This window comes from Phacochoerus africanus, chromosome 2 (genome assembly GCF_016906955.1).
Source record: "Phacochoerus africanus isolate WHEZ1 chromosome 2, ROS_Pafr_v1, whole genome shotgun sequence".
NCBI classification, from domain to species: domain Eukaryota; kingdom Metazoa; phylum Chordata; class Mammalia; order Artiodactyla; family Suidae; genus Phacochoerus; species Phacochoerus africanus.
Window position 1 is genome coordinate 87,247,878 of NC_062545.1, and position 26,946 is coordinate 87,274,823.

General features: G+C 36.0%; 1 protein-coding gene across 1 annotated transcript in view; it reads right to left on the reverse strand.

Moving 5' to 3' along the window:
* Positions 1–867: 867 nt before the first annotated feature.
* Positions 868–26,946, reverse strand: part of IRAK1BP1 (interleukin 1 receptor associated kinase 1 binding protein 1) — a 36,638-nt gene continuing 10,559 nt past the window's right edge. The window contains exons 2-4 of the mRNA XM_047763558.1: positions 26,141–26,206; positions 1,472–1,602; positions 868–1,364 (exon numbers count right to left, since the gene is read on the reverse strand). Of these exons, the coding sequence (XP_047619514.1) occupies positions 1,094–1,364; positions 1,472–1,602; positions 26,141–26,206 (468 nt within the window). The 3' untranslated portion in view covers positions 868–1,093. The remainder of the gene's footprint in view (positions 1,365–1,471; positions 1,603–26,140; positions 26,207–26,946) is intronic.

The following is a 26,946-nucleotide window of genomic DNA, read 5'->3' on the forward strand; positions in this document are numbered from 1 at the left end:
GTCTATGTAGAAGCACCTGCAGATGGTGTGTAGCACTCTTCTGTACTTGCGGTTACATCTCACATAGTCTTAAGGATCAGTATTATCTGTGTATAGCCCTGCACTGTCCACCACAGTAGGCATTCGCCATTTATGGCCTGTTAGTCCCTGAAATGTGACCAATGCAACCAAGGAACTGAATTTTAAATATTAAAAATTTTTAATGAAAAAATGATACTCGATCCAGTTACCTGAACTTTCAAGCTGTCTGGAACAGCTTGCATGTGTGAATCTATTTTTATTCAACTATATTTTAGGAAACAAAATAGATCAAGTATTTCTGATGAAAATTTATCATCTCAATTGAGTTGTGCTATGATATAAAATACACAATGGATTTTGAAAACTTAGTATAAAAATTATTGATTACATGCTGAGAAGATATTTTGGATATACTGGTTAAATAAATTATTAAATTTAGTTTCAAATGTTTATTTTTTAAAAATGTGTCTACCAGGAAATTTTGAATTTTATATATGTGTGTGTGTGTGTATGTGTGCGTGTGTGTGTGTGTGTGTGTGTGTGTATATATATATATATATATATATATATATATATATATATATATGGCTTGCATTATATTTGTACTGGAGAGTGCTGCTATAATCAGAGCCCTGGTGAAGAGAGTCTGGTCCATATATTGTCTTTTATTTCTGGCATCAAAATATTTTTCTTAGTATACCTCATTACCCTTTCATCAAGAGTAGTGTACAGCTCATCATTCTTTCTACGAGTGTTATGAATCATAGTAAAAACTGTGTCAAGATTTCTTTGAGTAGTAGAAATATAAAATTGTTTACATAAGCACTTATATGAATTGTCAGTGTATAGGTGTAAACATGTAACACATTTATTTCCAGAGTATTTCCCATAGTAAGTTTTTGAAAATAGAAAGTAAACATAAGTATTCTGTAGAACTATTCAAAGACTGAGACTTGGGAGAGAAACAGTTCATATACTACACAATATACACATATCCAGGACAAAAGTAAACATTATAAACAGTATAAAAATAGACAAAAAGATATAAACACAATATAATTTGGTCAGAATTTCAGACTGTTTTTTTTTTCTTCTCTCTCCCCTTTACTTCAAAAGTTATAAATACTTTGGAAGCAGCATGTATTGTTGCACTTTTGATTTTTTGTTGTACAGTTAATGAACTTGAGAGTCTGGATGACTGGTGATCATCTACTTGGCCTTCCCATTCTTTCGTTTCCTCTTCTTTGATTAACAAAGGTTTTCCTAGAGTTTGGCCAATAAAGTTACAGACTTCTTGAGCTTTGCGCCATGCATTTTCTACAGCAACAAGACAAGCTTGCCGTCTTGGGAGTCAAATACAGAGATTATTAATATGACATTTAACAAACTGCAGCACTGAATAGCTTTGTTTAATTAATTGATAATTGAGTTAACGATGTGCTTAACTTACCGAAGATTCTCAACGGAACCTGGAGTATGGTAGAACTGGGGTTGGCTGATGACAACAGAGCTATCCAGCTTTTCAACAAGAAAGTTACAAATATTTTGCATTTGTCCAAATTCAGTAAATGTAATGCAGACCTGTAAATGAAATGACACTTGAAATTATTTTCATGATTGACACATTATTTCAAATTTTTTTCTAAATGCAGGTTTTAAAAGTAAAGCCATGAGTTCCCTGGTGGCTCAGTGGGTTAAGGATCCAGTGTTGTCACTGCTGTAGCTCTGGTTATTGCTGTGGCATGTGCCTGATCTCTGGCACATGAACTTTCGCATGCTATGGGTGCAGCAAAAAAAAAAAAAAAAAAAGTCAAATTATAATGAGATAATGAGGTCATGTTATAATAGATAACAGATAAGAAAAGCCTACTTGGTACTTAACAACTAAATTATTTTGTTATTAAATTTGTTTTTGCTTATAAATTTTGTAATTTATCTAATACTGACATGAATATTTTAAAATTCTTAAACCAGTCAGGGACTTTTTATGAAAGAGAATTGGAAGGTTTCTCCTTCATCTTTATTTGGCTAAATTCTAACCCTGATAAATGTTTCATGACTCTTTAGTCATCTATGCATTAGCTAGCTTCCTGATTAGCAGTAATTAATTCATACTTCACTGCTGTCACTGACATATGTTTCTTCTTCCAATAGTTATTTTCAGATCTATATGTGGAAGCTCATCTATTTCACTATGTCCTCTGCCTTTAAATATGCGGCATGTTTATTAGGAATTTATGTTGGATTTTGTTAAGTGTTTTTTTTCTTCGTCTATTGAGATAATCATATGGTATTTCCTTTTTACTTGTTTGTAAGATAAATTAGATTGACCAATTTTGGAACCAACCATTCTTTCTGGGAATGAACCCTACTTGGTCATTACACATTACCCTTTCTATATATCACTGGATTTGATTTGCTGAAATTTTGTTTAAAATTTATGCACATAAATTTATGATGGATACCTGGTCTGTAGTTTTCCTTGCTTGTAATGTTTTTCTCCCCCTAGTTTTTTTATTTTGGGCCCTATAATGAATGAGTTGGGAAGTATTCCAGCCTTTTCATTTTCTAGAAAAGTTTGTATAGAATTGGTATTATTTCTCCCTTCCATGTATGCACTTTTTAACTTCTCCTTTGACTCATAGGTTATTGAGAAGTATGTTAGTTAAATTCCAAATATTTGAGGGATTTCCCTGAGATTTTCTGTTACTGTTTTCTAATTTATTTATAATGGTCACAAAACTTACTTTGTATAATTCAAATGTTTTCCAATTTTTCAAGAGTTGTTTGATTTAGAGCAAAAACCATGGTTTCGAAAGCTGACAACCAAAGACCTTCTTTCTCTCTCAGGACACATGGACTCCCATTACTTTTCTTTTCACAGCAGTCCTCTCAATTCAAGAGCAAACAGATCAGGGAGATGGGAATAAGATGACAGAATAGAAGGACTGGAGCTCACTTTCTCTCATAAAAACAACAGAATTACTACCAAAAGCTAAAAAACCTTCAACCAAATGGACTGGAAACTTTCAAAAAGATATCCTACTCCAGAAGACAAAGAGGAGGCCACATCAAAACCGCAGGAGAGGCATTTATGCGATATAAGCAACCCCATACCCGCTGGGTGGGCAGCCCACCAGACTGGAAAGTAACTGTATCAAAGAGACTCACCTACAGGAGTGAGAGTTCTGAGCCCCACGTCAGGTCCCCATGCCTGAGGATTTGGGAATGGGAAAAAGAGCCTCCACAGCATCTGGCATTGAAGGCCAGTGGGGCTTGTGCGTAGGAGTTCCATGGGACTGGGGGAAATGAAGACCTCATTCTTGAAAGGTGCACACAGGCTTTCATGTGCACTGGATCTCAGGGCAAAGCAGAGTCTCCATAGGAATCTGCGGACCTGACTGCACTTCCGAATCCTGGAGTATCTCCTGGGAAAATAGGGGGGTACTGTGGCTCGTTGTTAGGGAAGGACACTGGAGGCAAAGGTCTCTGGAATATTTATCAGTGTGTATGCCTCTAGTGCCCACCCACCTGTGCCGAGAAGCCCCAGGCCAAATAAGAATCCAGGTGGGATCACAGCACAACCCAACAGGCTGCCAAAAGACCCCCAGGCACACAGACACCTCTAATCTCCCCACCCATCAGAGGGATAGGAATCAGCCCTACCTAATAGTGGGCAAGCACCAGTCCTTCCCATCAGGAAGCCTACAGCAAGCCCCTGTACCAACTTCACCCACAACAGGGGAAGACATCAAAAGTAAGAGAAGCTACAACTCTATGGTCTGCAAAAAGGAGACCACACCAAAAACCTATAAAAATGAAAAGACAGTGAACTATAACTCAGATAAGGGAACAATAAAAAAACAAAACAAAACAGAAAAACAGCTAAGTGATGTGGAGATTGTCAGCCTCCAGGAAAAAGACTATAGACTGATGATATGAAGATGAAGCAAGACATTGGAAATAAACTGGAGGCAAAGATGGATAATTTACAGGAAACACTGAGCAAAGAAATATAAGACTTAAAACTTAAGCAAGCAGAGATGCAAAATACAATAACTGAAATAAAAAATTCATTAGAAGCAACCAACAGCAGAATACAGGAAGCAGAAGAATGAATAACCAAGGTGGAGGATAGACTAGTGTAAATCACTGATGCAGAACAAAAAAGAGAAAAGATTGAAAAGCAATGAAGACAGTCTAAAAGAAATCTGGGACAATGTTAAATGCACCAACAACCATATTATAGGGTGCCATAAGAAGAGAGAGAAAGGGACAGAAAAAATGTTTGAAGAGACAATAGCTGAGAAACTTCTCTAACATGGGAAAGAAACAACTCATTCAAATCCAGGAAGCGCAATGAGTACCATATAAAGTAAATCCAAGGAGGAATACCCTGAGACACATATTAATCAAACTGATCAAAATTAAGACAAAGAGAAAATATTGAAAGCAGTTAAGGAAAGGAAACAAATAACACACAAGGGAACCCCAATAAGGTTATCAATGGATTTTTCAGCAGAACCTCTGCAGGCCAGAAGGGAGTGGCATGATATACTTAATGAGATGAAAGAAAAAAACCTCCAACCAAGATTACTTTACCCAGAAAGGCTCTCATGTAGATTTGAAGGAGAAATCAAAAACTTTACAAATAAGCAAAAGCTAAGACAATTCAGCAACACTGAACCAGCTTTACAACAAATAATAAAGGAAATTCTCTAGGCAAAAAAGACAAGGCCACAACCAGAAACAAAATACCAAAAATGACAAGGCCCACCACAAAAGGCATATATATGGTAAAGGTAGGAAATCATCCATGCACAAATGCTACCAAAATCAGAAATCATGAGAAGAGGAGGACACAAATTCAGGACACTGGAGATGCACTTGCAATTAAGAGACCAACAACTTAAAACAATCTCCTATATATATATAGACTTCTATATCAAAACTTCAGGGTAACTGGAAACTGAAAAACTACAATTGATACACACACAAATAAGAAAAATCAACTCAAATACAATACTAAAGATAGTCATCAAACCACAAGAGGAGAGAAGATAGAACAAGGGAAGAAAAAAGAGCAAAGAAGACAAATCCAAAACAGTTACTAAAAAGGCAATAAGAACATATGTATGAATAATTACCTTAAATGTAAATGGACTAAATGCCCCAACCAAAAGATACAGACTGGCTGAATGGGTAAAACAAGATCCATATATATGCTGTCTTCAAGAGACCCACTTCACTTCTAGGGACACATACAAATTGAAAGTGAGAGGATGGAAGAAAATATGACAAGCAAACTGGAATTAAAAGAAAGCTGGAGTAGGAATACTCATATCAGACAAAATAAACCTTAAAAGAATATTTATTATAAGAGACAAAGAAGGACATTACATAATGATCAAAGGATCAATCCAAGAAGAAGATATAACAATTGCAAATATACATGCACCCAATCACCTCAATATATGAACCTTAAAAGGAGAAATCTACAACAACACAACAAGAGCGGGCAACTTTAACACCCTAGTTACAGCAATGGAAAGATCATCCAGAAAATCAACAAGGAACTACAGGTCCTAAATGAAGAATTAGACCAGACAGACTTAATAGATATTTATAGGACATTCCATCCAAGAGCAACAGAATACACAATCTTCTCAAGTGCACACGGAACATTCTCTAGGATTGACCACATTCTGGGCCACAAATCAAGCCTCAGTAACTTTAAGAAAATTCAAATCATATCAAGCATCTTTTTCACCCACAACGTTATACAACTGGAAATCAACAACAGGAAAAAAATGGCAAAAAACAGAAATACATGGAAACTAAACAACATGCTACTAAACAACCAATGGATCACTGAAGAAATCAAAGAGGAAATTAAAAAATACCTAGAAGCAAATGACAACAAAGACATGACACTCCAAAACCTATAGGATGCAGCAAAAGCCATTCTAAGAGGAAAGTTTATAGCTATACAAGCCCACTTCAGGAAACAAGAAAAAGCTCAAATAAACAACCTAACTTTTCATCTAAAGCAGCTTGAGAGAGAAGACAAGACCTAAAGTCAGCAGAAGGAAAGAAATCATAAAGATTAGAGCAGCAATCAATGAAATAGAAACAACGAAAACCATAGAAAAGATCAATGACACTAAAAGCTGGGTCTTTGAAAAGATCAACAAAATTGATAAACCCTTAGCTGGACTTATCAAGAAAAAAAGAGAGAACTAAAATCAATAAAATTAGAAATGAAAAAGGAGATGTTACAAAGGACATCACAGAAATATAAAGGATCATAAGAGACTACTATATGCAACTATATGCCAATGAAATGGAAAACCTAGAAGAAATGGACAAATTCTTAGAAAAGTGCAATCTTCCAAGACTAAACCAACACGAAATAAAAAAGATGACTGGACCAATCACAAGTACTGAAATCGAAACTGTGATTAAAAAACTTCCAACAAACAAAAGTCCAGGACCAGATGGCTTCACGGGCAAATTCCACCAAACATTTAGAGAAAAGCTAACACCTATTCTTCTGAAACTATTCCAAAACATTGCAGAGGAATGGATACTCCCAAACTCATTCTATGAGGCCACCATCACCCTGATACTAAAACCAGACAAAGATACCACAAAAAGAGAAAACTACAGGCCAATTTCACTGGTGAACATCGATGCAAAAATCCTCAACAAAATACTAGCAAACCACATCCAACAATACATTAAAAGGACTGCACATCATGATCAAGTAGGATTTATCCCAGGGATGCAAGAGTTCTTCAATATCCACAAATCCATCAGTGTGATACACCACATTAACAAACTGAAGAATAAAAAACTATATGATCCCCTCAACAGATGCAGAAAAAGCCTTTGACAAAATCCAACACCCATTTCTGATAAAAACCCTTCAGAAAGTTGGCAGACAGGGAACCTACCACAACATAATAAAGGCCATATATGACAAACCCACAGCTAACATCATTCTCAATGGTGAAAAGCTGAAAGAATTCCTGCTGAGATCAGGAACAAGATAAGGATGTGTCCACTCTTGCCACTACTCAACATAGTTTTGGAAGTCCTAGCCACAGCAATCAGAGAAGTAAAAGAAATAAAAGGAATCCAAATTGGAAAGGAAGAAGTAAAACTATCCCTATTTGCAGATGACATGATACTATACCTAGAGAATCCTAAAGACTCTACCAGAAAACTGTTAGAGCTCATCCACGAATTAGGCAAAGTCACAGGACACAAAATTAATACACAGAAATTGACGGCATTTCTATATACTAACAATGAAAGATCAGAAAAAGAAATTAGGGAAGCAATCCCATTTACCATCACATCAAAAAGAATAAAATACTTAGAGGAGTAAACCTACCCAAAGAAACAAAAGACCTGTACTCTGGAAACTATAAGACACTGATGAAAGAAATCAAAGATGACACAAACAAATCGAAAGACATACCATGCTCTTGGGTTGGAAGAATCAACAGATTCAATGCCATCCCTATCAAATTACCAAGGACATTTTTCACAGAACTAGAACAAAATATTTTAAAGTTTGTTTGGAAGCACAAAAGACCCAGAATAGCCATAGATATCCTGAGAAAGAAAACTGGAGCAGGAAGAATCAGGCTCCCGGACTTCAGACTACACTACAAAGCAACAGTCATCAAAACCGTATGGTACTGGCACAAAGACAGAGATATAGATCTGTGGAACAGGATAGAAAGCCCAGAATTAAACCCACACACCTACATTCAACTAATCTATGACAAAGGAGGCAAGAATATACAATGGAGAAAAGACAGCCTGTTCAATTAGTAGTGCTGGGAAAACTGGACAGGTACGTGTAAAATAATGAAATTAGAAAACTTCCTAACACCATACACACAAAAAAAAATCAAAATGGTTTAAAGCCCTAAATATAAGAGCAGATAGTATAAAGCTCTTAAGAGGAAAAATAGGCAAAACACTCTCTGACATAAACCACAGCAATATCTTCTCAGATCTACCTCCTAGAGTAATGATGATAAAAACAAAAATAAACAAATGGGACCTAATTAAACTTAAAAGTTTCTGCACAGCAAAGAAAACCTAAACAAAATGAAAAGGCAACCCACAGAATGGAAGTAAATACTTGCAAATGAAGTGACTGACAAGGGATTAATCCCCCAAATTTATAAACACCTTCTATAGCTAAATACCAAACAAACAAACAAACAAACAAACAAACAACCTGATCAAAAAACTGGCAGGAGATCTAAACAGACAATTGTCCAAAGAAGATATAGAGATGGCCAAAAAAACACATGAAAAGATGTTCAACCTCACTAATTACTAGAGAAATGCAAATCAAGACCACTATGAGGTACCACCATACATACATCAGCCAGAATGGCCATCAACAAAAATTCTACAAAGAATAAATGCTAGAGAGGGTGTGCAGAAAAGGGAACCCTATCACACCATTGGTGGGAATGTAAATTGGTGCAACCACTGTGGAAAACAGTATGGAGATTCCTCAGAAAACTAAAAATAGAATTACCATTTGAAACAGCAATCCCACTCCAGGGCATCTATCCAGAGAAAACCATGATTCAAAAAGATACATGCAGAGTTCCCATCATGGTGGAGTGGAAACGAATCCAACCAGGAACCATGAGGTTGCGGGTTCAATCCCTGGCCTTGCTCAGTGGGTTAAGGATCTGGTGTTGCTGTGAGCTGTGCTATAGGTCACAGACGTGGCTCAGATCTGGCGTGGCTGTGGCTCTGGCATAGATCAGACTCCAATTAGACCCCTAGCCTGGGAACCTCCATATGCTGCAAGTGTAGCCCTAAAAAGACAAAAAGAGACAAAAAAAAAAAAAAGAAAAGATACATGTACTCCAATGTTCACTGCAGCACTATATACAATAACCAAGACATGGAAACAACCTAAATGTCCATGGGCAGAGGAGTGGATAAAGAAGATGTGGCACTTAAACACAATGGAATATTACTCAGACATTAAAAGGAAAAACACAATGGAATATTACTCAGACATTAAAAAAGAAAAACTTATGGTTTCCAAAGGAGACAGGTTGTGAGGTGGGGGATATGCTGGGGATATGAGGTGGATATGTTATAAAACTGGGCTGTGATGATTGCTGTACAACTATACATGTAAAAAAATTCACTGAGTAATTAAAAGCAAAGAGCTAACAGATAAAAAAAAAAAAAGACTTGTTTTATGACCCATAGTATAGTCCACCTTGGTAAAAGTTCTATGCACAGTTGAAAGAAATGAATATTCTGCTTCTGTTGGAATGATGCCAAGCAGGTCCAATTGGTTGACAGTACTTAAATCATGTTCAATCTTTCATACCATACTGATTTTCTGTATGATTTCATTAATTACTAATAAAGGGGTATTGAACTCTTCAACAAAAACTATAGAGTTAGTTACTTCTTTACAGTTTATCATTTTTACCTTAAGCATTTTGAAGCTTTAATATTAAATGTCTAAATGTTTAAGATTGTATGTTCTCTTGATTGACCCATTTATCATTATAAAAATCATCTTTATCTGTGGTAATCTTCACTCTCTAGTCTACTTTGTCTGATATTATCACTGCCACTACAACTTTCTTTTGATTATTGTTAACATAGAATATATTTATCCATCTCTTTCATTTTTTTAGTTGATTTGCAATGTTTTGTAAATTTCTGCTGTACAGTAAAGTGATTCAGTTATACTTCTGTATATTCTTTTAAAACTATTCCTTTCCATTATTGTTTATCATAGGATACTGAATATAGATCCCTGTGCTATGTGGCAGGATCTTATTTATCTATTCTATATATAATAGCTTACATCTGCTAACCCTAACTTCTCACTCCATACCTCCCTCAATCCCTCCCCCTTGGCAATCACAAGTCTGTTCTCTCTGACTGTGAATCTGTTTTTGCTGTACATAGGTTCATTAGTGTCAAAATAACTTTTATTAGATTCAACATATAAGTGATATAATATGGTATTTTCTTTCTTTTTCTTTTATTTCACTTAGTATAACACCTCTAGTTGGATCCAGGTTGCTGCAAATGGTATTATTTTGTTCTTTTTTTATGGCTGCTTAGTATTTCATTGGATAAATGTAGCACACCTTCTTTATCCATTCATCAATTGACATTTAGGTTGTTTCCATGTCTTGACTTTTGTGAATAATGCTGCTATTAACACAAGTGTGCATGTATCTTTTTTTTTTTTTTTTCTTTTTTGGCTCTCTCCACGACATACGGAGTTCCCAGGCCAGGAATCAGATCCGATCCACAGATGTGGCCTATGCTGCAACTGCAGCAATGCCGGATCCTGATCCAGATGCTGCCAATCCCACTGTGCAACAGTGGGAACTCTGGGTGTAACTTTTTGAATTAATTTTTTTTTCTTTTGCTTAATTTATTTTGCTCATTAGGGCCACACCTGTGGCACATGGAGGTTCCCAGGCGAAGGGTCAAATTGGAGCTACAGCTGCTGGCCTTGCCACAGCCACAGCCACACAGGATCAGAGCCGCATCTGTGACCTACACCACAGCTCATGGCAATGCCAGATCCTTAACCCACCCAGTGAGGCCAGGGATTGAACCCGCTACCTCATGGTTCCTAGTCGGATTTGTTTCTGTGGCACCATGATGGGAACTCCTGAATTATAGTTTTGTCTGGATATATGCCTAGGAGTGGGATTGCTGGATCATATAGTAATTCTATTTTTAGTTTTATGAGGAACCTCCATATTGTTTTCCATAGTGGCTGTACCAACTTACATTCTTACCAACAGCATAGGAGGGTTCCCTTTTCTCCACACCATCTCCAGCATATGTTATTTGTAGACTTTAAAAAACACTTTTTAAAATTAAAGTATAGTTGATTTATAATGTTGTGCCAATTTGCATTTTACAGCCAAGTGACCCATTCATATACATTCTTTTTTTATATCATCCTTCATCATGTTCTATCCCAAGAGGTTGGATATAGTTCTCTGTGTTATACAGCAGGACCCCACTGCCCATCCATTCTAAATGTAATAGTTTTCACCTGTTAACCCCAAACTCCCAGTCTATCTCATTCCTTCTCCTCTCCCCCCTGGTTATCATAAGTCTGTTCTCCATGTCTTTGAGTCTGTTTCTGTTCTGTAGATAGGTTCATTTGTGCCAATTTTTTTTTTTTTTTTGAAAATGGAGGTTCCCAGGCTAGGGGTTGAATCAGAGCTACAGCTGTCGGCCTTTGCCACAGCAATGCCAGATCTGAGCTATGTCTGCCACCTACACCACAGCTCATGACAATGCCAGATCCTTAACCCACTGAGCATGGCCAGGGATCGAACCTGCAACCTCATGGTTCCTAGTCAGATTCGTTTCTGCTGCACCACCATGGGAACTCCCATTTGTGCCATATTTTGAATTTCACATATACATGGTATCATATAGTATTTGTCTTTGTCTGACTTACTTCACTTAGTATGTGATCTCTAGTTGCATCGTGTTGCTGCAAATGGCATTATTTACTTCTTTATGGCTGAGTAGTATTCCATTATATATATGTACCACATCATTTTAATCCATTCAGCTGTTGATGAACATTTAGGTTGTTTCCATGTCCTGGCTATTGTGAATAGTGCTACAATGAACATAGGGGTGCATCTATCTTTTTCAATGAAAACTTTGTCTGGATATATGTCCAGGAGTGGGATTGTTGGATCATATAGTAGTTTTATATTTAGTTTTCTGAGGAACCTCCATGCTGTTTTCCACAGTGGTTGTGGAAACTTACATTCTTACCAACAGTGTAGGAGGGTTCATTTTTCTCTGCACGCTCTCCAGCATGTGTTATTTGTAAATGTTTTAATGATAGTGTTGGGCTGCACCCCTCAGACCTACAAAGCCCTGTGCTTGCTTAGTTTCAAGACTGAAAAAAAGAGCCCAGGGTCAGCAACAGAGGTATCAGTGGTTTAATGGAGAGGGGAACTTACACATCTGAAGTAAAGTCCTGGAGTGACATCCCATCATGTGTGGCCAATGGTGGTCAGAACATGGCAGCAGTCCTAGCTCCCAGGAGGAAGGAGATTCTGCCAGTTATGGGAGAATTACACCAGGTTGGCTCATTAGTTACCAGGGAGACCAGCAGAAGAACATGATTTCACCACCTCTTTTTATAAGGTATTACTTCCTGGGACCTGGGGCAAGTTATGTAGGAAGGTCAGTCATATACATAGAGGGAAGAGATGGCAGGCGCTGGTTGAGCAGGGCATGTACAGAGAGCAAGAGACCAGCCAATTTGTGTAGAACAGTCATACAGATGGCCATTCTGATTGGTATGAGGGGGCACCTCATTGTAATTTTGATTTTCATTTCTCTAATAATTAGCAACATTGAGCATCTTCTCACATGCCTACTGGCCATCTGTGTTTGCTTTTTGGAGAAATGCCTATTTAGGTCTTCTGCCCATTTTTCAATTGGGCCGTTTGGTTTTTGGGGTTGAGCTGTACGAGCTATTTGTATATTTTGGAAATTAAGCCCTTGAAGGCTGCAATATTTGTAAATATTTTCTCCCATTCTTTTTTTCTTTCCTTTTTTTTTTAATGGTTTCTTATGCTGTGCAAAAGCTTGTATTTTATCTATCTATCTATCTATCTATCTATCTATCTATCTATCTATCATCTATCTATCTATCTATCTATCTATCTATCTATCTATCTATCTATCTATTTATTTTTGTCTGTTGTATTTTTAGGGTTACACCTGCAGCATATGGAGGTTCCCAGGCTAGAGGTCTAATCAGACCTATGGCTGCCAGCCTATACCACAGCTCACCACAATGCCAGATCCTTAACCCACTGACTGAGGCCAGGGATCAAACCCCCAACCTCATGGTTCCTAGGCAGATTCATTTCCACTATGCCACAATGGGAGCTGCTATTTATTTATTTATTTATTTGGCTTTTCTTTTCAGGCTGCACCCAGGGCATATGGAGGTTTCCAGGCTAGGGCGAATTGGAGCTATAGCTGCCGGCCGATGCCAGAGCCACAGCAATGTGGGATGTGAGCCGTGTCTGTGACCTACACCACAGCTTATGGCAACATGGATTCTAAACCTACTGAGTGAGGACAGTAATCAAACCTGCATCCTCATGGATGCTAGTCGGGTTCGTTAACAGCTGAGCAAGAATGGGAATTCCAAAAGCTTGTATGTTTGATTAGGTCCCATTTTTAAAATTTTTGTTTTTATTTATATTGCCTTTGGAGACTGACCTAAGAAAACATTGGTATGATTTAGGTCAGAGGATGTTTTGCCTATGATCTCCTCGAGGAGTTTTCCCTTTAATTTTTTAAAAGTCAGGTTTATTAAGGGATAACTTATGTAGAGCCAAATATACTCCTATTAGTATATGTTCTACAAATTTGAGACACATTTATTCATGTAACAACTATTAAGATCAGTTTCATCAACTTCTTCAAATTCCCTTGTGTTCTCCTTATCCCAGACCCTGGGAAACCACTGATGTTTGTTTTTCTTAAATAGTGGTGCCTTATATTTTAATTTAATTTAAAAAAAATTGTACAATTTTTAAGTTATTTTTCATTTATAGTTATTACAAAATCTTGGCTATGTTCCCCATGTTGCACAATATGTCCTTGAGCCTACTTTACAACCAATAGTACCTCCCACTCTCTCCTATTCCTGTATTAAACTCTCCCCCCTTCCAGTAACCATTAGTTTTCTCTCTATATCTGAGTCTGCTTCATTTGTTTTATTTACTCTTTTGTTGTATCTTTTTAGATTCCACGTATAAATGATATCATACTGTATTTATCTTACTCTCTCTGATTTATTTCACATAGCATAGTGCCCTCCAAGTCCACCCATGTCACTGTAAATGGCAAAAAAAATTTTTTTATGGCTGAGTAGAATTCCCTTGTATATACATACCTCATCTTTTTTTATCCATTCATCTGTTGATGGATTCTTAGGTTGCTTCTATAGCTTAGCAATTATAAAAAATTTTGGATGAATACTGGGGTACATGTGTCTTTTTGAATAAATACCCAGGAGTAGAACAACCAGGAGAAAAAAATCATAGTTTTTTGAGAAATCTCCACACTGTTTTCCACAGTGGCTGCACCAATTTACATTCCCACCAACAATATATGAAGGTTTCCTTTTTTCCACATCCTTGCCAACATCTGCTATTTGTGTTCTTTTTAATGACAGCCTCTCTGACAGGTGTGAGATGATATCTCACTGTGGTTTTGATTTGCCTTTCCCTGATGATTAACAATGGTGAGCATCTTTTCATTTGCCTGTTGGCCACCTGCATTTCCTCTGTGGAAAAACGTCTATTCAGCTCTCTACTAAAATTTGAGTTACTTGTTTTTATGATGTTGGGTTGTATGAAATATTTATATATGTTGGATATTAATACCTTATCAGTCATATCATTTGTAAATGCTTTCTCCCATTCAGTAGACTGTCTTTTCATTTTGCCAATGGTTATCTTTGCTCAGAAAAAAAGGTTTAATTAGGTTCCACTTATTTATTTGTTTTTATTTCCTTATCTGTAGGAGATGGATCAAAAATATTGCTGTGATTTACAGAAAGAGTTTTCTGCCTATGTTTGCCTCTGAGAGTTATATATTATACTGTCTTACGTTTAGGTCTCTAATCCATTTTGAGTTTATTTTTGTATATGGTGTTAAGGAATCCTCTAATTTCATTCATTTACATATAACTGTCTAGTTTTCCCAGCACCACTTATTGAAGAGACTATTCTCCAATGTATATTCTTGCCTCCTTTGTAATAGATTAACTGACCATAAATGCATGGGTTTATTTCTGGGTGCTCTATCCTGATCCATTAATCCATGTGTGTCTGTTTTTGTGCCAGACCCATACTGTTTGATTACTGCATCTGTATAGTATAGCCTGAAGTCAGGGAACATGATTTCTCCAGCTCTGTTCTTTCTCAAGATTGTTTTAGCCATTTAGGGTTTTTTGTGTTTCAATATAGATCTTAAAATTATTTGTGCTGGTTTTGTGAAAAATGCCATTAGTATTTCAATAGAGTGTGCACTGAATTTGTAGACTGCCTTAAGTAGTGTGGTCATTTTAACAACATTGATTTTTCCAACCCAAGAGCAGGGTATATCTTTTTATCTATTTGCATCATCTCTGATTTCTTTCATCAGTATCCTAAAGTTTTTGCAGTACAGATTCCTTAGATAGATTTGTTTCTAGGTATTTTAAATTCTTTCTGATGATGGTAACTGAGATTGTTTAATTTCCCTTTCTGATACTTCATTGTTTGTGTATAGATACGCAACAGATTTCTGTAAATCAATTTTGTATCCTGCCAATTTACTGAATTGATGAGTATTTTTCTGGTGGCATCTTTATGATTTCCTATGTATAGTACATGTCATCTGCACTCAGGGACAATTTCACTTCTTCTTTTCCAATTTGGGTTTCTTTTACTTCTTTAATTTCTCAGACTGTTGTGGCTAGCACTTCCAAAACTATGTTGAATAAAAGTGGTAGAAGTAGGTGTTCTTATTTTTGATTTTGGACGAAAGCTTTCAGCTTTTCGCCACTGAGTATGATGTTAGCTGTGGGTTTGTCATATATGGCCTTTATTATGTTGAGGTATGTTCCTTCTACGTTTGCTTTCTGGATTTTTTTTTTTTAATCACAAATGGATATTGAATTTTATCTAGAGCTTTCCCCCATATCTATGGAGATGACCATATAGTTTTTATTCTTTAATCTGTAACTGTGGTGTATCACATAGATTGATTTGCAGATATTGAAAAAATCCTTGCATCTTTGGGATGTATTGTTGAGTTTGGTTTGCTAGTATTTTGTTGAAGATTTTTGCATCTATGTTCATTAGTGATACTGGCCTGTAGTTTTCTTTTTCCTTTTTTTGTAGTATCTGTCTGATTTTGGCATCAGGGTGATTCTGGCCTCATAGAATGAATTCAGGAGTGTTGCTTCCTCTACAATTTTTCAGAATAGTTTGAAAAGAACAGGTGTTAATTCTTCTCTAAATGTTTAGAAGAACTTACCTGTGAAGATATCTGCTCCTGGACTATTTCTGCCCTGACCTTTATGCTTTCTTTTCTTCTACTAACTTTGGGTTTTGTTTGCTCTTTTATCTAGTTGCTTTAGGTATAAGGTTAAGTTATTTATTTTAGATTTTTCTTGTTTCCTGAAGTAAGCTTTTATCATTATAATCTTCCTTCACAGAACTGCTTTTGCTGCATTCCCTAAGTTTTGAATTGCTGTGTTTTCATTTCCATTTGTCTCTAGGTATTTTCTGATTTCCTATTTAATTTCTTCAGTGATGCATTGGCTATTTAATAGCACATTGTTCAGCCTCCACATATCTGTGGGGGTTTTTTTTTGCAGTTTTTTTTTTCTTTTTATTATTTCTAGTCTCATAGCATTGTGGATAGAAAAGATGCTTGATATGATTTCAGTTTTCTTAAATTCACCGAGGCTTGTTTTGTGTCCTACCATGTGGTCCATCTGGGAGAATGTTCTACATGCACTTGAAAAAAAATGTGTATTATGGTGCTTTCAGATGGAATGCTCTGTGTTTATCAGGTAAGTCCATTTGGTCTAATGTGTTATAGAAGATATAACAACTGTAAATATATAGGCACTCAACACCTAAATATATAAGGCAAACATTAACAGAGAAATCAACAGTAACACAATACTAGTAGTGGATTTTAATGCCACAGTTACTTATATCAATGGACAGTTCATCCAAACAGAAAATCACTAAAGAAACACAGGCCTTAAAAACACATTGACTTTTTTTTAGACTTTATTTTTTAGAGCAGTTTTAGGGACACAGCAAAACTGAGAGGAATTAACAGAGATATCCATTATATATTCCCCAGTCCCCCTCAACATGTGTAGCCCACTCCCACCATAATCCACATTCCTCACTAGAGTGGTACATTTATTATAATATATGAACCTACACTGACACATTATAAGGACCAGCAGTCCATAGTTTCCACTAGAGTACATTCTTTTTGTTTTATATTCTCTTGGTTTGGATGAATATATATATTTATCATTATAGTATAATATAGAATATTTTTACTGCTCTAAAATTCCTCTGTGCATCCCCTATTCATCCTACTCCTGGTAACCCCTGGTAACCACTGATCCTCTTACTGTCTCTGTAGTTTTGCCTCTCCCAGATTTTCATATAGTCAGAATCATACAGCCCTTTGCGACTGTCAGTAATAAGCATTTACGGTTCACCCCTGTTTTCATGATTTCATAGCTTATTTATTCTTAGTGCTGAATTATATTCCATTTTCTGTATGTACCACAGTTTATTCATCCATTCACTCACCGGACATCTTGGTTCCTTCCATATTTTTGCAATTATGAAAAAAGCTGCTATAAACATCCATGTGCAGGTTTCTATGTAAATACACACTTTCAACTCCTTTGGGGAAATACTAAGGAGTATGATTGTTGGATTATATGGCATTAATATGCTTAAGTTTTATAGAAAACTTTGTCTTCCAAAATGGCTGTGTCATTCTGCATTCCCACTGGGAATGAATGAGAGTCCCTTTTGTTTCTTGTCAATATCTGGTACTGTCGATTTTCCAGATATTGACCATTCTAGTAAGGGTGTAGTGACATCTCATTTTTGTTTAATTTGCATTCACCTAATAATATATGATGTGGAACATCTTTTCATAGCTTACTTTCCATCTTCATCTATATAACTTCTTTAGTGAGGCATCTGTTAAGGTCTCTGGCTTATCTTTAGATTTTTTTTTCTTACTGTTAAGTTTTAAGCGTTCTTTATATATTTCAGACAACAGTCCTTTAAAATAAGTGTGATTTGCAAATATTTTCCCTTGGCCTATGACTACTCTTATTATTCTCTTGACAATGTCTTTTACAAGGCAGAAGATTTTAACTGTAATGAAGTCCAGTTTATCAATTATTTCTTTCATAGATCATATTTTGGTGTTATATCTAATAAGCCACTGTGATAATCAAAGTCATCTAGGTTTTCTCCTATGTTATCTTCTAGGAGTTTTATAGTTTTGTGTTTTACCTGTAGGTCTATGATACAGTATAAGTTAGTTTTTTGAAGGGTGCAATGTTTTTATCTAGATTTTTTTTTCTTTTTTTGTAAATGGATGTTCAGTTCTAGAGCCAACTACTGAAAAGATGATTTTGTCCCACTGTACTGTCTTTGCTCCCTTCTCAAAGATCAGCTGATTATATTGGAGTCTATTTCTTTCTCTAAATTCTGTTTCATTGATCCATCTATTCTTCAAACACTATTACACCATCTTGATTACTGTAGCTTTATGGTAAGTCTTGAAGTCAGGGAGTGTCATTTCTCTAACTTTGTTCTTCTCCTTCAATATTGTATTGGATATTCTGGGTCTGCTACCTCTTCATATAAACTTGAATCATTTTTAAAATATCCCCCAAATAACTTAGTGGAATTCTGATTGAGACTACATTAAATAAAATTAAATATGGACCAAGTTCAGAATAACATAAATCTTGGGCATATTGATTCTTTCTATCCATGAACATGGACTATCTCTCCATTTTGTGGCCCTTCTTTGACTTAATTCATCAGAGTACTGTAGTTTTCCTCATAAAGATCTTATACGTATATGCTGTTAGATTTATACCTCAGTATTTCATGTTTTGAGATGCTATGAAAAATTGTGTTTAATTCTACTTGTTTATTGCTAGTATATAGGAAATAATATTTCTGCCTCCATGTTCATGAGAGATTGGTCTGTTGTTTTCTTATCTTGTAATGTAGTGCTATAGGATTTGTAGTGATGTCTCCTTCAGTTCTCATATCAGTAATTTGTTCTCTTTATTTTTTCCTTTAGTTAGCTTTGCCAGAGACTTATTAATTTTATTGATTTTTTCATAGAACTAGCTGTTGGTTTCATTAATTTTCTTGATTGATTTCCTGTTTTCAGTTTAATTGACTTCTCAAATTCTTACTTTTCTTCTGCTTACTTTGGAATTAATTTTCTCTTTTCTAGTTTCCTAATGTGGAAATACAGAGTAGTGATTTTATATTTTTCTTCTTTTTAATAGATGAATTCAATGCTAAAATTTCTCTCTAAGCTCAGCTTTCACTGCATTCCACAAACTTTTTTTAAAAATTTCATTTAGTTCTAAATATTTTAAAATATCTGCTGTTATTTCTTCACTGACCCACATGATACTTAGAAGTGTTGTTTAACCTCCATGTATTTTAAGAATTTCCAGTTATTTTTGTGTTATTGAGTTCTAGTCTAATTCTATTGCAGTGTGTGAGCAGATATAATTTTTATTCTTTTTGAATTTGTTAAGATATAAGTTTTCGCCTAGAATGTGTTTTGTTTTGATTTGGAGCAGAGAAAGATTTACTGCATGGCCAAGCAAGGTTGGGTGGCTCATGCTCAAAAGACTCAAATCCTGAATGACTTCTATCCTGAGAGCTTGAGAAGAATTCTACTGTTTTTGGAGGAAGTAATGTATAGATGTCTATTATATCCAGTCAATTTATGGTATTATGGAGTTCAACTATGTCCTTACTGATTTTCTGGTTGCTGATTCCATCCATTTCTGATTGAGGGGGTTGGAGACTCCAACACCAGATCCGAGCAATGTCTGTGACCTACACCACAGCTCATGGCAGTGCCAGATCCTTAACCCACTGAGTGAGGCAAGGGATTGAACCCACATCCTCATGGATACTAGTCGGGTTCAGTATTGCTGAGCCACAACAGGTACTCCCTCCTTCAATTTTAAAGGGTAATTTCACAGTGTAGAGAATTCCGGGTTAGTTTTTTTGTTTGTTTGTTTTATTCAACATTTCATTTTTCTCTTTTTTTTTCTTTTTCTTTCAACATGTTAAATATTTAACTCCACTCTCTCTTTCCTTTCATGGTTTCTGAGAAATAATCAGATATAATTCTTATTTTTCTTCCTCTACAGGTAAGGTGTTAGTTACTTTCCCTCTAGCTTATTTTATGATTCTTCTTTATCTCTGCTTTTCTGTAGTTTGAAAATAATATGGTTAGCTTAAGGGTTTTTTGTTTGTTTGTTTGTTTGTTTGTTTGCATTTATTGGGGAAATTCTCAGTCATTATTGTTTCAAATATTCTTTCTTTCTCTCTTCCCCTTCTGGCACTCCTATCATGTGTATGTTACACTTTCTGGAGTTGTCCCACAGTTCTTGGATAGTGCAGTTTTTTTTTTTTTTTCAGTTTTTGTTCTCCTTGCTTTTCAGTTGTTGAGGTTTCTATTGAGATACCCTCAAGCCTAGAGATTCTTTCCTCAATTGCTTGCAGTCTACTAAAAAGCCTGTCAGAAGCATTCTTCATTTCTGTTACAGTGTTTTTTGATCTCAAGTATTTTTTTTTGGGTCTTAGGATCTCAGTCTCTCTTACTCTGCCCATCTCTTCTTGCATGGCATCTACTTATCCATTAGAGCTCTTGACATATTAATCATATTTGTTTTCAATTCTCAGTCTGGCAATTCTAGCCTCCCTACCATGTCTGATACTTTGCCAATTATAGTTCAGATTTCCCTGCCCAGGTTGTGAATGTGGTTTCTGTTGTGAGTCTCTGCTTTGGCAAGCTGTGACTCACTGTATTTGCTGTCTCTCCAGTATGGGGGGTAGTAATCTGCCCTGTATCCTTACCTCTTTTATGGAGCCTGGAAGTCTTGTTGATTTTTCAGGTTTTTTTGTTTGTTTGTTTTTGCTTTTTAAGGCCACACCTGAGGCATATGGAGGTTCCCAGGAGAGGGGTCAACGGAACTGTAGCTGCTGGCCTACACCACAGCCACAGCAATGCAGGATCTGAGCTGTGTCTGCAACCTATACCACAGCTCATGGCAACGCCAGCTCCTTAACCCACTGAGCAAGGCCAGGGGTAGAACCTGTGTCCTCACGATGCTAGTCAGATTTTTTAACCACTGAGACACGACAGGAACTCCTTTTTCAGCCTTTTATTTGTGGTTAGGCTGCAGTGGTGATTTCTAGGCTCCTTACATAAAGACTAAGAAACTGAAAGTTTCCCATTACTTTTAACCTATTGGTGCCTTCATACTTAAAGTGAATATGTTGAAGGCAGCTTACAGGTATGGTGTGCTTTTTTATACAACCTGAAATATATGTCTCTTAATGGAGGTGCTTAGAATATTTACATTAATGTGATTATTGATATGGTTAAATTTAAACCTCTGATCTTACTAATTATTTTCTATTTGTCTCATATTTTCTGTGTTCTTCCTTTCCCCATTTTCTGCCTTTCTTTGGGATTGAGTATATTTTTATTATTCCATTGATATCCTTCATTGGTTTCTTTGCTGTAATTCTTGTTGTTGTTGTTATTTTAGTGTTTGCTTTAGAGTTTATAGTATATACATGTTTAATTTATCACAATCTACCGTCAAGAGATATACTATTTCACATACAAGAACCTTACAATATTATAATACCCCTTTCTTCTTGACCTTCATGCTATTTCTATTATATGTTTTACTTTTACATACATTATAATAAGTTCATTATTTTTGTTGAATCAATTCTTTTATATAGATGTAGAGATATAGAGATGATATAAGAAAAATATGGAGTTCTCGTCATGGCACAGCGGAAACAAATCTGACTAGGAACCATGAAGTAGCAGGCTCGATCCCTGGCCTCCATCAGTGCATTAAGGATCTGGCATTGCCATGAGCTGTGATATAGGTCGCAGACATGGCTCAGATCCAGTGTTGCTGTGGCTGTGGCATAGGCCGGCGGCTACAGCTCTAATTTGAGCCCTAGCATGGGAGCCTCCATACGCTGTGGGTGTGGCCCTAAAAAGCTAAAAAAAAAAAGAAAAAGAAAAATATCATATCTACCTATACAGTTATCATTTTCAGTGCTCTTCATTCCTTTGTGTAAATTCCTATTTCTTTCTAGTACCATTTCCTTCTACTGAAACAAGTTCATTTAATAGTTCTTATATTGCTGATTTACAGGTAATGAATTCTTAGTTTTCTGAAAAAAATCTATAATTGGCCTTTGATTTTGAGAAATACTTTTGCTGAATATAGTATGATAATACAAAGTGTAAGAGAGGAGAAATATGATTTATAAGCCCAAAGTGAGAAATATACTTTTTTAGTTTTAATAATTGATTATGACTATCAGCTCAGCAGAAGGGAACAAGGTAATGCAAGTGCCGGAAAGTTCAGACATATGTGTTATCAGAAATAAATATTCTAGAATAAGGAAGGAAATCATCTTTCTCTAATATGGAATCACAATTAGGATGCTATATTTGTAGATGCTTCAAGAGGAAACTGGATAATAAAAGAGAAAGTTGGTCATATAAGAAATGACTAAAGAAACTGGGGATTCCTATACCCAGAGAAGAAAAAATTAGCATTAATATGATACTGAACTTCAAATATATACTTAAAAGAAGAAATATTAGCTTTATTTTCTTTATGGAGAGGTAAACTATTATAATGGCTAGGTACTAGTGAGTCAATTCTGGTTTAATGTTAGAAAAATTTTATATTAATTAGATGTCTAAAAATGGAATTGGTTTTTCATATTCATACCTATCTATGTATAAAAAATTTCACAACACAAATTAAGAGTTAAAGATTAGATAAGATAATGTATGTAAAATGCCTGACACATGGAAACATGTAAGGAAAAGGAGGGGGAAAGCTGGTTATAATACTTTTCTATTTAATAGACTTTTTTGAATGCCTGTATCATCCTGGGCTTTTAAAATCCCCCCAAACACTGAAATTATAACAGGAAAACAACATGAGAGGTGGAAAGAGTAGAAATATAAGACTTGAAAAGCCAAGGTTTTAATATAACACTGAACATACAACTACCCACCCACTCTTAAAGAACTCAGATAATTTCTAACTTTCAATATTTTATCTTTAAAATAAGGAAAAACAGGGAGTTCCCATTGTGGCTCAGTGGTTAATGAACCCAACTAGTAACCATAAAGGTTGCAGGTTTGATCCCTGGTCTCGCTTAGTGGGTTAAGGATCTGGCGTTGCCGCGAGCTGTGCTGCAGGTTGCAGATGCAGCTTGGAGCCTGCATTGCTGTGGCTATGGCATAGGCTAGCAGCTATAGCTCTGATTCAATCCCTAGCCTGGCAATCTCCATATGCCTCGGATGTGGCCCTAAAAAGACAAAAGACAAAAAAATAAATAAAATAAAATAAGGAAAAACAACAGGGTAGGTAGGTGGTTAGTAAAATAGTCTCTAAAGTGCCTTTCAGCATATAAATTTCAGATATTACTTGAAATGTAATGTTCTACCATCTAATCTTATTCTATATATTTAATGATCCATGAAAATATTGGTATATGTCAGACATTAGGTTTTGATGTTCATGATAGGCACAGACATAAAGCCATAATTTACTCTTTACACACAGGTTAGCATACTTTGTACCTTATGACCCTACCATCCTGGTCTCAGCTGATGCCGACTTAGGGCAATCATGTGTTAGACTGCATTATGTAATAGTTCTGGCTACCAGGGAGCCTTATACAAAATATAATTAGATTCTCTCCTAAGAAATTTGATATAAGACATTAAACAGACAAGTACAGCAAAAGGACGAGGAGGTGAGTTTAGCCAAGTTTTCATTTAGCCATGTCTTACAACAAAATAAGCAGCTGAAAAGCACATTCTGTACTTGACCAGTCAGTCCTCAGAATAACCCAGTCTGAAAAAAATTCCAATTTTTCATGAAGCCCAGCCGTGTGTTTGCTGGGACTGTCCCTTTCCTCCTTATTTCCTGGTGTAGCCTCACAACAAACCCCACTTACTAAGATAACCTGAACCTATCGATGCTCACTACAACCTCAAGACTGATGGGTAATAACTACTGGAAGAGTGCTACGACTACTCCCAACCTTTGACTTCTAATATATGGAATCAACAGACTATTCTTCATCTGTTTGAAAGGTATTTTTTGGTCCTCACTACTACAGAGTAACATTTGCCAAATGGATTCCCAAAATCATTATTTTTAAAATTCTTTTGAGATAGTTAAATTTTAAATGAAGAAATCACAAAATTATTTAAGAATAGGGACAACAGTGTATTATGGAAATTATTGTCTCAAGAGGTGCGAAGCCAGGATTCTAATTTCCATTGTAATTCCTGTAATATGATCTTTTTTTGGTCTTTTTTTCCTTTTCTTTTTAGGGCCGCACCTGTGGCATGTGGAGGTTCCCAGGCTAGGGGTCTAATTGGAGCTACAGCTATGCCAAAGCCACAGCAATGCCAGAGCCACAGCAATGCCAGACCCGAGCCGCGTCTGCGACCACACCACAGATCATGGCAACGCGGGATCCTCAACCCACTGAGTGAGGCCAGGGATTGAATGACGACCTCATGGTTCCTAGTTGGATTCGTTTCTGCTGCACCACGACAGGAACTCCCATGATCTTTGAGAAGACTGGGCCTAAGAGAGCTAAGCCTAAGGTCACACCCTTAAAATTAGAAAAATAATATATTACCTGTCCGAAATTCTTTCTTGAGGTATTTTCCACCTCTGAAGGCAAAAACTCTGATTAAATAAACAAAATTCCATTCTAATCCCTTTCTTATTTCTTTCCTATGGCAAGGAGGCAGCATGGACTATAAATATAGGGCACATACCCTAAGAGGATGTAGGAAAAAAGGGAACTCTTCTATACTGTTGGTGGGAATGTTAGTTGGCGCAGCCACTTTATAAAATAGTATGGATGTTCCTCAGAAAACTAAGGAATAGAATTGCCATATGATCCAGCAACCCCACTCTTAGACATGGTTCCAGACAAAACTATAATTCAAAATGATACATGCACCCCTATGTTCACAGCAGCACTATTCGCAATAGCCAAGACATGTCCATTGACAGATTAATGGATAAAGAAGGTGTGAGTCATATATATAATGGAATACGACTCAGCCATCAAAATCAATGAAATAATGCCATTTACAGCAACATGGATGCAACTAGAGATTATCACATTAGGTGAAGTAAAGAGAAAGAGAAAGACAATGACCATATATCATCACCTATATGTAGAATGTAAAATATGACACAAACAAGCCTATCTACTAAACACACAGACTTTCAGACAAGGAGAACAGACTTGTGGTTGCTGGGGGGTTGAGGGTGGGGTGGGGGAAGGATGGAATGGGAGGTTGGGTTTAGCAGATATATGCTATTGTACATGGACGGGTTAACAACAAGGTCCTGCTCTATAGCACAGACAACTATATTCGATGTCCTATGAAATCACAATGGAAAAGAATATTAAAAAAGTGTATATATGTGTAACTGAGTCACTTTGCTGTACAGCAGAAATTAGCACAACACTGTAAATCAACTACACTTCAATAAAAAAAGCACATAATCCAAGAAATTTGGAACGAGAAACAGACAGTAGTCTTATACTCTAACTACAGCTATGTATAACATACTCTTATTTTATAAAATCCTGATCATAAAGTCTTTAAAGATAAGTAAACAGCTTGACAATAGTCGGAACTAAATGTCATTAATGAGTGTATAAAAATATTTTGTTCTTTTCAATTTGTGCAAAAGTTGAATAGTTTTTCTTTTTAAATAAACCTAAACACAACACAATAAAATTGCATTGTGAAACAAAAGAATGTTGAAAGTGTTTCAGTCCTTTATGCTATGACTTTTATCTGAAAAGGAATTTCTCTCCTGCAGTGTTTCCTGCTCACTAGATAATATTACTAAGATTTTACTCAGATGACATTTAAATGCTACTTCCCCCTTACTATTTTTATCCCATTTCAAAACAATTTCTCTTAAGTCTCATCAAATTTATTTTAAAAGCTCACCCAGATATGGAATGCCAAAAAAAGATTTTGAGAAAAATGATCTTTTGTCAATATCATGAGTATTTCTCCCACACATTGAGCTCAAGAATAAAATTAAATGCAAACTGTCCCCACAAAGTCATGCTGTTCCCAATTATTTGTTAAGATAAATACATACCTCTGCTTCCATGTGATAAGCATTCTCTACTCTTTTAAAATCCTTTGTCACAGTTACATTCTCTGACTGAAACAGAAAGTACAACAGCATGATTACTATAAATGCAATTACTTTAAAACATAAAGTAGAAATCTGAACTACTTAAATCAGAATGACAAATATGCAGAAAGAACTGCCTCGCCTGATATTTTAAAACTTTCCTAAAAGTAACATAAAAGAAATTCAGAAACCTACAAGTATTTGCAGAAATTTCATCATAATTAGCTCTCCTTTTGTGGTAATTTTTACACTAGCTAGTACTAAAAGTGTGAACTTAGGGTGGTATATACATATGTATGTGTGTATGAAGAATTTCTTGTACATAAAGCATTCTGCATGTTGTAGGAGGTTTTTTTTTTTTTTTTTTTTTGATATTTTTAGGGCCACAGTGGAGGCATACGGAGGTTCCTAGGCTAGGGATCAAATCAGAATCAGAGCTTGGAATCAGAGCTGTAGCTATTGGCCTACAGCCAAAGCAACACCAGATCCAGGCTGTGTCTGCCACCTACACCACATCTCATGGCAACGCTGGATTCTTAACCCACTGAGGCCAGAGATTGAACCTGTGTCCTAATGAATACTAGTCAGATTCGTTTCCGCCGAGCCACTATGCGAACTCCTGCTGTAGGAGTTTTTAAAATGTTTAATTTACAAATAACAACACAAATTGACTGAATACCTATAATATGCAACTTTGGGCAAGTTATTCAATTTTTTGGCTTAGTTTCTTTCCACATTTACAAAATTAGGTTACACTACTTGGAATT